This window comes from Populus euphratica, unplaced genomic scaffold (assembly GCF_000495115.2).
Source record: "Populus euphratica unplaced genomic scaffold, PopEup_1.0 scaffold100.1, whole genome shotgun sequence".
Taxonomy (NCBI): Eukaryota; Viridiplantae; Streptophyta; class Magnoliopsida; order Malpighiales; family Salicaceae; genus Populus; species Populus euphratica.
Genome location: NW_011499985.1, coordinates 325,772 through 337,828, shown reverse-complemented (window position 1 = coordinate 337,828; position 12,057 = coordinate 325,772). Strand labels below are relative to the sequence as shown.

The 12,057-nt window shown below is 34.0% G+C and overlaps 3 protein-coding genes across 4 annotated transcripts; 1 reads left to right on the top strand and 2 right to left on the bottom strand.

Moving 5' to 3' along the window:
* Nucleotides 1–2,006: 2,006 nt before the first annotated feature.
* LOC105140036 (uncharacterized) lies at nt 2,007–2,839 on the bottom strand. The gene has a single exon (XM_011046695.1). It carries the CDS (start codon nt 2,552–2,554, stop codon nt 2,162–2,164), a length of 393 nt encoding a protein of 130 aa, XP_011044997.1. The 5' UTR covers nt 2,555–2,839; the 3' UTR covers nt 2,007–2,161.
* Nucleotides 2,840–4,305: 1,466 nt separating this feature from the next.
* LOC105140037 (Ribosomal L28 family) lies at nt 4,306–6,093 on the bottom strand. Of its 2 annotated transcripts, XM_011046698.1 has the most exons (3): nt 5,807–6,093; nt 4,618–4,990; nt 4,306–4,575 (listed from the first exon to the last, which is right to left on the bottom strand). In XM_011046698.1, the coding sequence occupies exons 1-3, from the start codon at nt 6,004–6,006 to the stop codon at nt 4,501–4,503; spliced, it is 648 nt and encodes a 215-aa protein (XP_011045000.1). In that variant the 5' UTR covers nt 6,007–6,093; the 3' UTR covers nt 4,306–4,500. The 2 variants fall into 2 exon arrangements, with proteins under 2 accessions (XP_011045000.1, XP_011044998.1); XM_011046696.1 differs by having other exon boundaries at nt 4,306–4,990; nt 5,807–6,092.
* A 2,647-nt stretch (nt 6,094–8,740) lies between these two features.
* Nucleotides 8,741–9,605, top strand: LOC105140038 (pathogenesis-related protein PRB1-2-like). Its single transcript, XM_011046699.1, has one exon. The coding sequence runs from the start codon at nt 8,828–8,830 to the stop codon at nt 9,386–9,388; it is 561 nt and encodes a 186-aa protein (XP_011045001.1). The 5' UTR covers nt 8,741–8,827; the 3' UTR covers nt 9,389–9,605.
* Nucleotides 9,606–12,057: the final 2,452 nt, after the last annotated feature.

The window sequence follows — 12,057 nt, the reverse complement described above, 5'->3', positions numbered from 1 at the left end:
TTATGCTAATTTAATTATTTTATAATTTTATAAAATGAATTTTTTTAAAATGTTTTTATATAATTACCGACGGAATTTCCATCAGAAATTTCATTGTTAATTCCGTCGGTAAATCTATTGATAAAAAAATATTATTACTGACGTATATGCTCCATCAATAAATCTATCGGTAATAATAGTTTTTTATTACTAATAGATTTACCGATGAATAAAAAATTACTAATAAAAGATTTACCCATGAATAATTTTTGTTAATGATTTTGTTAATAAATTAATTATTAATAAAATATATAATTTTGTTGGTAAAACTATTAAATCTTTGTAGTGAATTAAAGTTTCTCACATGACTTGCACGCATATTTTGTGTTTGCTGTTGGCTGACTGTGCGAATTTGTTTCAACTGGAGCTGCACGGTGGCACTTCAACTGAGCCTCAGATGGTAGAATCATCAATGAACACTCCTCTGTGGAGTGGATCAACTGGATATCAGACATCCATTTCAAACCTCGTATGGGACTGCTTCAAGTAAAAATTTTATTTAATGTCCTTCTTGCTATATGCGTTTGTCACAACATTATAGTTTCTTTTCCCCAGATGTCCAAGCAATTTAATGTTGACGGGCCTCAGGATTTTGATCAAGTGGTCCTTGACTGTCTGCAACAGTCTGCAAGCACGTGAGTTGAACAACTAAAATCTTCACTCCATGCAGCTTCTTTCTCCTCGAAATTTCATGTTGTCTATTGTTGCCTTGACTTTTTAATCTGCTACTTGTATCGAACTTGTGTTTAATTAATAGTCTAGTGATTTTCTTTTCATCTTGTCCAGCCATCCTTAACCGTTTTGTTGGTGCCATCTTTATGAATTTTGAGAACTGGCGGTTCTTTACCGCAGTGGACAGGAAAAGGGGATGCAGATGGATGAACTTTGCCAACAGCTGAAACTTACCATGTAGAAGATCAAGTAATCTCTCTATATCTCCTCTTCCTCACCCTACAGTATCAAGTAAAGCAATTCCTTTTCTTGACATTTTTTTGGTTTCTGCCAGGGAATCTATTAGATCACTAGATGAAGGTCTGATATACTCTACAATTGATGAGTTTCACTACCAAGCAACCTGATGAAGTTCATGGTATTGGGAATGCTACCCAGGCTTAGATTTAGTTTGGCAGCTCATTTTGTGATGAATGCTATTGCTGATTCTTCTGTTCCTTCTATCTGAATCTCAACAACATCAAGGCGCAAGAACCTTAATGTGCGTTGCTAAATTATACATAGAATCTCGTGACATGTTGATGTGTTGTTAACAAAATTCCAAATGATATGTTATTATTGTTTTTTTCCAAATCAATAATTTCCTCACAACAGTTATAATTGTTTTTTTCTTTAATCAGTGTCATCTTAACTGAACTTTTTGAGACCATTGGTTCTTGTTTGCCGGGGACTAGGAAAAGGGATGAACATTCCCAGCTGAAACTTCTCGTGGAGACGATAGCATAATTCCTTCATTTATGCACTCCATTGTCTCTTCCGAGAAGTCCATTGGATCAATTGAAGACAAATACTTACAGTTCTGTATTGATGAACCTCAGAATAATGCAGCATGTTAATGTCTATGGATGTGCAGAAACGTCACCTGGGCCATAAAGGCTCACGCAACTCATTGTATGATGGCTATGATGTTCAGGAATTTCACTGGGCTAGAATAGTTTCTGCGACTCATCGTATGATGAATGTAGCTGCCAATTATTTTCCTTTTCTTGTAGTCTCACCAGAAATTTCTTCAGATATTTGTTTCTCTCTAATTTTGGACGTAGCTTAGTCTGAATAAGTTACAATCCAGATAATGTTTCATTTCTGCTTGGCGAGAGAAGGAACAAGGTGAAGGCACTGGATGGGGCCGGCATTTGAGGCTTGTCATAGACTGTAAATCTGGTTAATATTTCCCTGAATAAAACTGCAATATTTTACTTCAACATGCACTATAAATTGTAGTGATAAAACAAACAAACAATAAAAACACTTGAATTTTATATCATTGAAAAAAATGACAATTCAAGTTTTCCCAACAAATGGAAGCCAGAAACAACTTTATTCTCACAACAAATTTTTTTATTATTATTAATTTATTGACATTCAGACATAACATTCTATTCTATTCTCTTCAATAATCCCTTCCAAAACTATTCCCTCTGTAGTACCTCAGCTGCAAAGAAACCTGCCTTTCCATCAACAGCTGCCGTCGAAAATTAGTAATAAAAATCTCAGCCCTCTTGTCAACATCATAATCTGATGATGATGACCCATCATGACTTCTTACCCTTTCAAGAGCTCGAACCGGCTTGCTTTGATGATCTGATTCAACATCTTCAAGTACCCCGTGTAAGCCAATTCGATCATTAAAGCTCAACCTTCTTATCGTTCCAGAGGAAGAAGACGAAGAAGCATCCCAAAGAATTGAAGAAGCCAGTCTCCATTTTCTGAAGTTAAGTAGAAAGTTTATTTTCTTGACAGTCCTCTTCAAAGGGCCTAGAACTGACCACTTCTGCTTCCCCATTTTGAGTTCTGTTTTCTTGCAGCTGAGAATTCATGAGGTGAGGGCATTTTTATAGGAGAGGGAGAAGAAGATTTTGAAGTAAGATTCTCTGTTCTTACAAGGAAACGTGTCCGTCGGATATTATCATGGCTTTTGTTTAAGGTGTACAGATGCCGACTCGAGGACATGACTTGATGTCTTGGGTGACAGTGTGGTTAGATTTTGATAAATCACAGATATACTATTGTCGCCGTTTGACCTGGTCATGTTCTTTTTCTCACTGGATTGTCATTTTGGGCCGTGACAGTGCTCTTAAGATGGGCTGCAACAGAGTGCATAACAGTCAGTTACTTTTACTCTTCCATAGCATCTGTTATCTTATTCTTGCTGACCAAGTTATGTGTTAAGAGTTTATTTTCTTGACAGTCCTCTTCAAAGGGCCCAGAACTGACCACTTCTGCTTCCCCATTTTCAGTTCTGTTTTCTTGCTGCTGAGAATTTATGAGGTGAGGGAATATTTACAGGAGGGAGAAGAAGATTGTGAAGTAAGATTCTCTGTTCTTACAAGGAAGCGTGTACATCGGATATTGTCACTGCTTTTGTTTAAGGTGTCCAGATGCCGACTCGAGGATTTTCATGACTTGGGTGACAGTGTGGTTAGATTTTGATAAATCACAGATGTACTATTCGCGCAGTTTGACCTGGTCTCACTGGATTGTCATTTTGGGCCGTGACAGTGCTGTTGAGATGGGCTGCAACAGGGTGCATAACGGTCGGTTACTTCTATTCTTTGAAAGCATCTGTTATCTTATTCTTGCTGACTAAGTTATGTGTTAAGAGTTTATATTAGTCCCTTTACTTTTAAGTTTATACGAATTTATCCCATCTATTTTTATTTGTGCTACTATCAACCCTTTCCTCTCAAGATATTTTTTGTTTATATCAGATAACATTTCACCGTAACATTAGATATGTGTTGTGATATAACAGGATGTAATTCGATTTAAAAATAACCTGAATTTTAGATAAATAAGAAATAAAAGATTGATTTTGAAAGTAAGGGACTGATATTAGTACAATGAAGGTATAAAAAGAAAATCAGCAGAGTTTCTTTATTTTTGTATTTTAAAAACGTTTTTGAAAAAAATTAAAAAAATTATTTTTTATTTGTTTCAAATTAATTATTTTACATTTTCATAGTATTTTAATATTTTGATATCAAAAATAAATTTATAAAAATAAAAAAATATTATTTCAATGCAATACTATATAAAAAAAACATTTTGAAAAACAATTGTTACTGTAATTCCAAATAAAGTCTAGCTCATTTTAAACCTTCAAAAGGAAAGGTTACCCAGTACATCAGTAGTATAATGATTTCTCTTTATAGAATATAGTAGACCTGTTCAAGGAGAGGAAGCTGACCTTTTGGGGTCGCAAGCTAAAAGGAAATACGAAGGAAAAGACAGAACTAATACATTGAAGAGCATGAGAAGCATGTTCAATTTTAATTCCATCATCATCACCTAACAGAATTGATAGTATAACATAATAGTAGTTGGCTGCAAACATCCTTCGTCTTGTGTGCTGTAGGAAATGGAAAGAAATTGGACATGGTCACAGGGACTTTCCCAATTTCACAAACAAATTGTTCCCCTCCTTCAAACCCTCCAATCTAGAGCTTTGACCGCCTGTTAAAACCTGAATCATGTTCATAACCTTCAACTAGATGACAGCTCTCGACCAGATTACAGGACCTCATCGGCCATTGTAGACAGAAAAATGAAATGTTTATTTGATGCCAAGTTGTGTATATAACCAAATAAATTGTAGAGAAATTTCTTCTGTTATCAGACTAAAGCATACAGAAGTTTTTTGGCCTTTAGGCCAGTAACCAATTGAGTCTAACAACATAACATAATAAAGGAACAAAAGTAGCTAACAAAAAATGTGAACAGCAACCCAGATTAATAATAACTAGATCCCCGATTGTTGAAAATATCATGCGAATTTCCTCCCCAACTGTTAGGGTTCAGATCTTCTTGTTGTTCTTCAATCTGCTTCTGTTTGTCCAGATCTTCTTTCTGTTGTTCTTCAATCTGCTTCTGTTTGTCTGACCAACCATATATCTGCCTTCTTAATTGCTTGCGAGCCTCCCGCTGCTCTAGCCTCATATCTTTGAAATCCTGATCCAACTCGGCTTCAGCTTCAGGTGTAAAGAAAACCACCTCCATGTTCCCAAGCTCTTCGTATAGCTTCTCAATCTTGGCTTTCCACAAGATGCCCATTTCTGTGTCCATTTTGTGATAAGGAGTCTTGAGCAGGTACTCATCAATCCCTCCTGCCTTGTCTATGCAACGGATAGCATGAGTGGTGACTTTGACTCGAACATGGCGGTCTAGGATGTAACTAAACAGTCTCTTATCCTGAACATTTGGCTTCCAACTTCTCCTACTCCTATAATCACCAACACACAAGCACTTCAACAAAATAAATCACTCTTCCTTCCCAATACATAGCACATAATACACATTCATTACACCAAAAACAGGAAAGCTCCAAGTCTTTCACGCAGCAGAAAAAATAAAAAGGTACAACAATCAAACAGGAACAATCCTCGTCAGACACATTCATACTAATCAGACGACATAAAAACATTCCTCACAACTGGGCAAGCTCTGACCAGTATCAAATTGCCCAAAAGACTATATTTTTGGGAACAGAAGCTCCTCACTGAATCTAAATAATATACAAAGTCGGCACATTCAAAAATCAATAACGAATGAAGATAAACGAAATCAACACCTTAATGGTAAAACGCTCCTTACCTACAAGTAAACCACTTAAAACTATTCAATCACAGAAGTTCTTCCCCTTCTCTGGCAATGATACGTTAACGTTTCCAATCAACATCTAAGTCGCCATGTTAGCTTCTTGACTCATAAATGCAGCAATTTAGCTTCCATCATCAACAATTACACATCAACAACCAGATTATTTCTACAAATCTAAATTTACCACAACAGCAACAAAATCCACTGTTCAAAAACTATCAAATTTCGTCTAAAATCAATGCCCATTTTCCAAAACAAACTCACACTTTTTTCCTCGTTACACACAGAACAACACACTAACAACAACCCCACAACATTCCTCAGCCCAAAGCATCATATCAAAAACAAAAACAAGCATCGAACCAAATATCAGTCAAAACCCAGAAGAAATGAGAAACCCATTAGCCATTAGAAGAGATTGAAGTGAAGAGGAACTTACTTGTTACCTCCATCTTCACTAACTTGATTACCGAACTGGATATGACGGCCAGCAAAAAGGCCACGTTTGGCTCGATTCATGACAACTTTGCTATTAGGAATTGCTTTTTTGAGAGCTTGTTTAACGCCAGGAGCCAAATTCTTCTCTCCTCCTATTTTTGACATTATTTTCTTCATCATCTCCTTCCCTCTAAAAGCCATTATCAAACTCGATTTAGGGTTTTTCGAAAATCAGAGGGTTTTTGGATTGAGAAATGGATGGCAGAAAAGTGAAAACGACTTGCATCGTGCTAGAGACCCGCTAGATGACCCTACCCATTTGACTGGTTGTGGGCCTGGGCTTGGGATTTTCTTAGGGAAGGTTGATTGTGCTTAATTAGTTAAAATTATTTTAAGGTTTCATTTGTTTTTTTTTTCCCAAATAATTTTAATGAAAATTCTTTCCAAAGTCAGAATTTTAAAGAGTTTCATCAGTTGAATATCATGCTGCACCGATGGGAAAATTTTGGTAAAATTAGTATGATTATTTCCTTTATTGTATTTTTTATTACTAGGTGTTAACGCTGCAATTATTTGCAAGAAAATAGATTTATTTGGAAAACAATTATGAAAAAAAAATTCACGGAAATAATTTTTTTATACATTTATTTTCTGTCACAAACAGTTATTTGTATAACATTTTTTTATTATTTGATTGATATTTCCTAGTGTTTACCCGAGATTAACCTGATTAATATTTTATGATATGATTTTAGAAAGTGAAGCTGTGGTGATGGCAGTGTGTAATAATATTCAAACTATAGAAATGGTGGATAGAAAAGGGATAAAGAATAATAATTTGTCATCAGAAATCCGAGACCTCTTCAACGAAGAGGACGAGAAGCTGCCGGTCACTAGCAGAACCATATTTGAAAGCTTAACTAGGATGGCCATTTACCAAAAGAGAGAAAGAAAGAACAATAGTGACCAGACAAGAGACCATATTTCAAGTATGAGTTGTGTTCTTGCCATCTTAAGAACAAGGATAAAGGACTATTGACATATATACCTGCTGCAGCATCACAGTGAAGATCATCATTTTTGTGACAGATAAAGGGATGTCTGCTGTTACCTGAAAGCCCTCAGATTTGATTGGTTCAACATGCTTCAGGATGCTGTAAATTCTGATTTTTGTGAAACTTGTGAGAGTCATTGTAGAGAGTAAATAGACAAGTTTGTTGGAGCAGTTAATCGGTTCTTAGATTTTTTTTATCAAGGTACTGAAGTGCATAGATTCGAGGTCTCTTTCTGTCTTCGTTGCGGTTTCTCACTCAATATTGATCGATAAGTCAGTTTTGCCATTAGAATCTGTGCTGGAAATCTCTCTATTGAACTGTACTGTGAGCAATACCTGAATCTGCCATTTATTTACTGAAATATGCTATTTCCCTAAAGCAGCTGGCTATCAGGAAAGTTTCTTTCTGAATCAAGGCAGTCATTGGATGTAGGAGTACGTGAAAAAGTTCTTGGAAAACTGCATGAATTCTCCAAAGGTGCAATCCTGACTATCCACTGGATGTATTCAGACTGTTTAGTGTAATAGGAAATCCTATTCTTCCTTCCTTTCCAAGGCTTTGTTGAAAACTAGCTCTATTCAATGGAAGTGCAAGTTTATCCAAAATATAATGTATCAGTTCCTAGGATAGTCTAACCTCATTTGTTCTTCTAAATACTCTGTATATTGCCTCCGGTAGAGAAAATTGAGATGTGAATGATACTTTCAAATCAAGTACCTAACTTGGAGAGGCTACATCTTGGTGCAAGCAAAAGACAACTACACTGTACTTTTACTGTCTCCTTAACATGTTCTTATGCTGAGGAACTATCTTGTAAAGGCCTGAGATCAGACAATCTACTCCTGGGAATTTCTGCCTTTGTTTTGCTATTTTCTGCTGCTGTTATGTTGTAGAGAATCCAGTCATTTGCTGCGATTTTTGGGTTCTACATGCTATCAAAATATAATATAAATTATATTTTAGAATGGTATCAGAGTTCAAATTATTATTTGACCTGATACAAGAATATTAATAATTAAATAATTAAAAGTTCTAATCTCATCACACCCCTCGTAACGAATCTAAGCAAGAACATAGTATTAATTATATCACTAATCCTTTTGAATTGAGAGGGCTGTTTGTGACTATTCCACGACTCCATTCTGGATTAACTGTGACTAGGCTAGGCTGTACCATGTCGCTGGGAATCTATGTTTGCTTTCAGTCCTGGCTGCTATTATTTGTACAGCCTGATCTCGTGTAGTCTGAAGTAGGATTCTTAATTGCCATGTTGGGATTCATAATTTCACATGGACTCATGTGGTTTGGTCATAGGCTATAGAATTCATAGATCGTCATTCCATCAAAGAGCAGAAGTTGAATAGATAATCATTTGGGCACTAATTCTTATTGCATTCAATTTCAGAAAACAAGTTCCTGTTTATTATGCAGTTGTTGACTCTACACCGCGAATCGAGATATTTAATGAGCTAATCCTTCTCCCTGTTGACGATGGAGCTGACGATGATGGAATGGTTTTGCAAGATGGTCTGACATAAAATTTTATGGAATAAAAACCAATTCAGGATTTTGTATGATTAAACTGTCACAGGCACAATCTAAAGTTTGTTCTCCATGAGTCTATCCTGATTCTGCAAATGGCAAATAAAATAAGAACACTTGAGGTTGGTCAATGATTGAAGGCAGTTTTGTTAGTTAAAGATCAACTGTAGAGACCATATGCTTCACATTGTCTAACGTGTTTTCCACCTCAAATCTCCTTCAAATCAGCCTGTGCACATGGAATGATTCTTTTTCAACATGGAAATTGCAACTTGTTTGAGCACAAAATCACTCTCTCTCTCTCTCTCTCTCTCACACACACACACACACACACACATACATATATATATACATATGCCATACATCAGCTACAAACCACCAATAGAATTTCCTCACACTCACACTCAACCTCTAAACTCTACCAAATGGAAGTTAAAGCCTTGTTTTCATGTGGGGCATTAGGAACCTTCCTCCTCTTCTTCTGTTCTTTCCCTTTGCTCTCTCTGTCAGACTCGGCTCATGAAAATTCCCCTAAACTTCTTTCAAGACGTTTATTAACTACAACGCCTCGTAGCATAGTGAAACAATATTTAGTACCCCACAACCTTGAGAGAGCAAAGCTAGGACTCCCTCCTCTTAGATGGAGCAAGAAGCTTGCAAATTTTGCTTCATCCTGGGCTCATCAGCGACAAAAAGATTGTGCACTGATTCATTCCAATAGCGATTACGGCGAGAATTTGTTTTGGGGCAGTGGTAAGGACTGGAAACCTCGTGATGCTGTTGCCACTTGGGCTGAAGAGAAAGGTTACTACAACTACAAGACAAATACATGTGCTCACAACAAGGATTGCCTCCATTATACCCAGATAGTCTGGAGGAAAAGCTTGAAGGTCGGTTGTGCAAGAGTTGCTTGCAGAAGTGGAGACACGTTCATCACATGTAACTACGATCCTCATGGCAATGTCATAGGCCAAAAGCCCTTCTGAATCAGGCAAGTTTGCGCATAATTTCCTCCGTCAGAAGTCAAGCATTTCACTTCATCAGAACTGAAGCATTCTGTTCAGTTGCTAGTTAATTAAAGAGGAACCCTGAGTTTATAAATTAGGTCCCTAATGTTTTTTGGGTCCTATTTTTCCTTGTGTGATTGTATTTTTCATTGAATGTACATATTTTATGAAATAAAATTATACCATTTTGAATAAATGTAAATGAAACATACAGACAGGCAAAGACGCAAGAACCTAATTAAATAACATTTGAAGAACTGGGGACCCAATTGAGAAGAATATCTTTCTTTGTGATAAAATTAAGAATTGGGCAATACTTTAGGTGTTAATTCGAGTTTTTTCTTTTATTAAAACAGTCTAACAACCATGCATGAAGGTCGAGTAAAGCTTGTGATTACCAGCATTCCGCTCTTCGGAAGTCAAAATCACCACCATTTGTATGATGTTCAGAGCGGAGAGAGGGACTGGGAAAATATTACTGGTTTATCGGGGGCCGTTTTCATAATTCATAAAATACAAGTAGCATCGTCAGAAATGGTTAATTCTTTTGACCTTTTCTGCTTAAAATGTCTTGAAAAATTATTAATTAATCGAGACATTATTTTAACTTAAATTGCGACCAGATAAAAATATTATTTAAAGATTATATTGTATTTATTTTTATTATATTTTTCTCAACTTAAATTGTTAGTTCTGTAATCTCATGTTTGAATTTTTAGTTACTTATATGATGGTTATTGGAGATTTACATGGTCGTTAATTTTAGAGCCTGTAGGATTAGTCGTGATACGCGCAAACTGACCCGGATACCCACGTTAATCTAAAAAAAAAAAACGTTTGCATAGTCTTTGTTATTCTATTTTCCCTACGAAGGAGCCCAATAACTCAATAAATTAATAGTATCCATTTATAAGGTCTAGAGCATCCAACCCGTATAAAATTTGAAGTATAGATTCGGCCTGATGTTTTTTATTAATTTTTTTTTAACGTTTTCAAATCCTTTTAATATATTAATATTAAAAATATTTTTTTTTAAAACAATATCAGTTTAATGTATTTTTAAGTGAATAATATTTTAAAAAATAACTACCACCACATTCCCAAAAAATAACTACAATCGATCATTTTATTTCCTAAAATTACAAAATAATTTAAAAAGATAATGTTTCACTCTTTTAAACATTTATATGATGTTTTTTCATTTTAAAATATAAATTTTTATTTTGAAAAATAACCACAATTATACTAACACAATCAATAATCAGTGGTAGTTACTTTATGTTTACCTTAAAAAAAAAAGAAATGTATTCTTGTATTAGACTAGATATCACAAAAGTGTGGTTTATAAAGCATGTGATTTTTATTTGATAAAGTAAAATGAGTTAAAGGATCAAATTACCCTAGACTATTACATAAAAAAAATTAAAAAAACATTAGTGTAAGAGGATATTTAGGAGTACTATAATAGTTTTTTTTTATAATATTTTTATTTAAAAATATATTAAAATAATATATTTTTTTATTTTTTAAAATTAAATTTAACATTAGTACATTACAAAGATTAAAAAATATAAAAAAATAATTTAAGAATGCTAGTTTTAATCATGTTCTCAAACACAAACTAAGAATGAGATATCTATTTGTTTAAGATTTTAAAATATAAAACAATAATAGTTTATTGTTTTAATAATTCATAATTTATCATTAAAGTTTTATTTTTTATTATTCGATAACCTTTTATGATTGTAACAACTAGACTTTTAAAATATGTATTTACTTAGGAGTCAATGAACAAAAAAAAATTATTGTACTCAAAATCTCTCTACATGGATAAAAACTCTAAAATGGAGAGGGAAAAAAGAAAGAAAAATGTAATTTTTGGAATTAAAATTTATGAGTAATTAATTCTGGTAATTATCAAAATCAATTCTCTTTATTTTATCTTAATTATCTACCATAAAAAAAGAATAAAAACTTAATTATCTTTTATCCTTTTCTTTTAAAAAATATTTAAGAGACGAAGAAAATTAATTGTTAGTTAATATATGGCGTAAAAAAAAACAAAATTATAGACCAAATAATTATTTTATAATAAACTTAGATTCAAATCCAAAATAAATTAGAAAAAAAACCTTTTATAAGCACATAATCATGAAATAATGACATTCACTTTATAGGTATATTTTGAAGAGGAAGACATACAAAACATAAACATGAAATCATAATAAATTTAGCAAAAGATATTTGCTTGCTATACACACACGCACACATAAATAATCAAAATCTCATTAGGTAAAACTTTGTTGTGTCAATGCAGCTATGATTGTTCTTAAAACCAATCTTTATTTCATGCTTGTTATAGTTTTGCATGCGCCATTGAGATCGAATAAGCTATACTTCCTTGAATATTTCTCGTCGCATGTAAGGTTCGGCATAATTAAGAACTGGCTGGGAGAACATTTAATAAAACGCTGGCAATTTTAATTATATCTATTTTGTGATTCTCAATTTCAATCATTCCATCAGTAGATTTATATCATCTCATGTTCCAAAACTTATTTGGAATTGCTGAAGCAGCATCGCCTCTCATAGATGCACACAACACCAGAAGAAAAACAGCAAGAACAAGTAATGTAGAATTATTAAGT

What these genes read in the sequence shown, in the direction of transcription:
- LOC105140036 (XM_011046695.1), bottom strand. Translation starts at nt 2,554, where the DNA reads ATGGGGAAGCAGAAGTGGTCAGTTCTAGGCCCTTTGAAGAGGACTGTC.
- LOC105140037 (XM_011046696.1), bottom strand. Translation starts at nt 6,006, where the DNA reads ATGGCTTTTAGAGGGAAGGAGATGATGAAGAAAATAATGTCAAAAATA. An exon ending in AGTGAAGATGGAGGTAACAA is followed by an intron (nt 4,991 to 5,806) that starts GTAAGTTCCTCT and finishes TGGTGATTATAG; the next exon opens with GAGTAGGAGAAGTTGGAAGC.
- LOC105140038 (XM_011046699.1), top strand. Translation starts at nt 8,828, where the DNA reads ATGGAAGTTAAAGCCTTGTTTTCATGTGGGGCATTAGGAACCTTCCTC.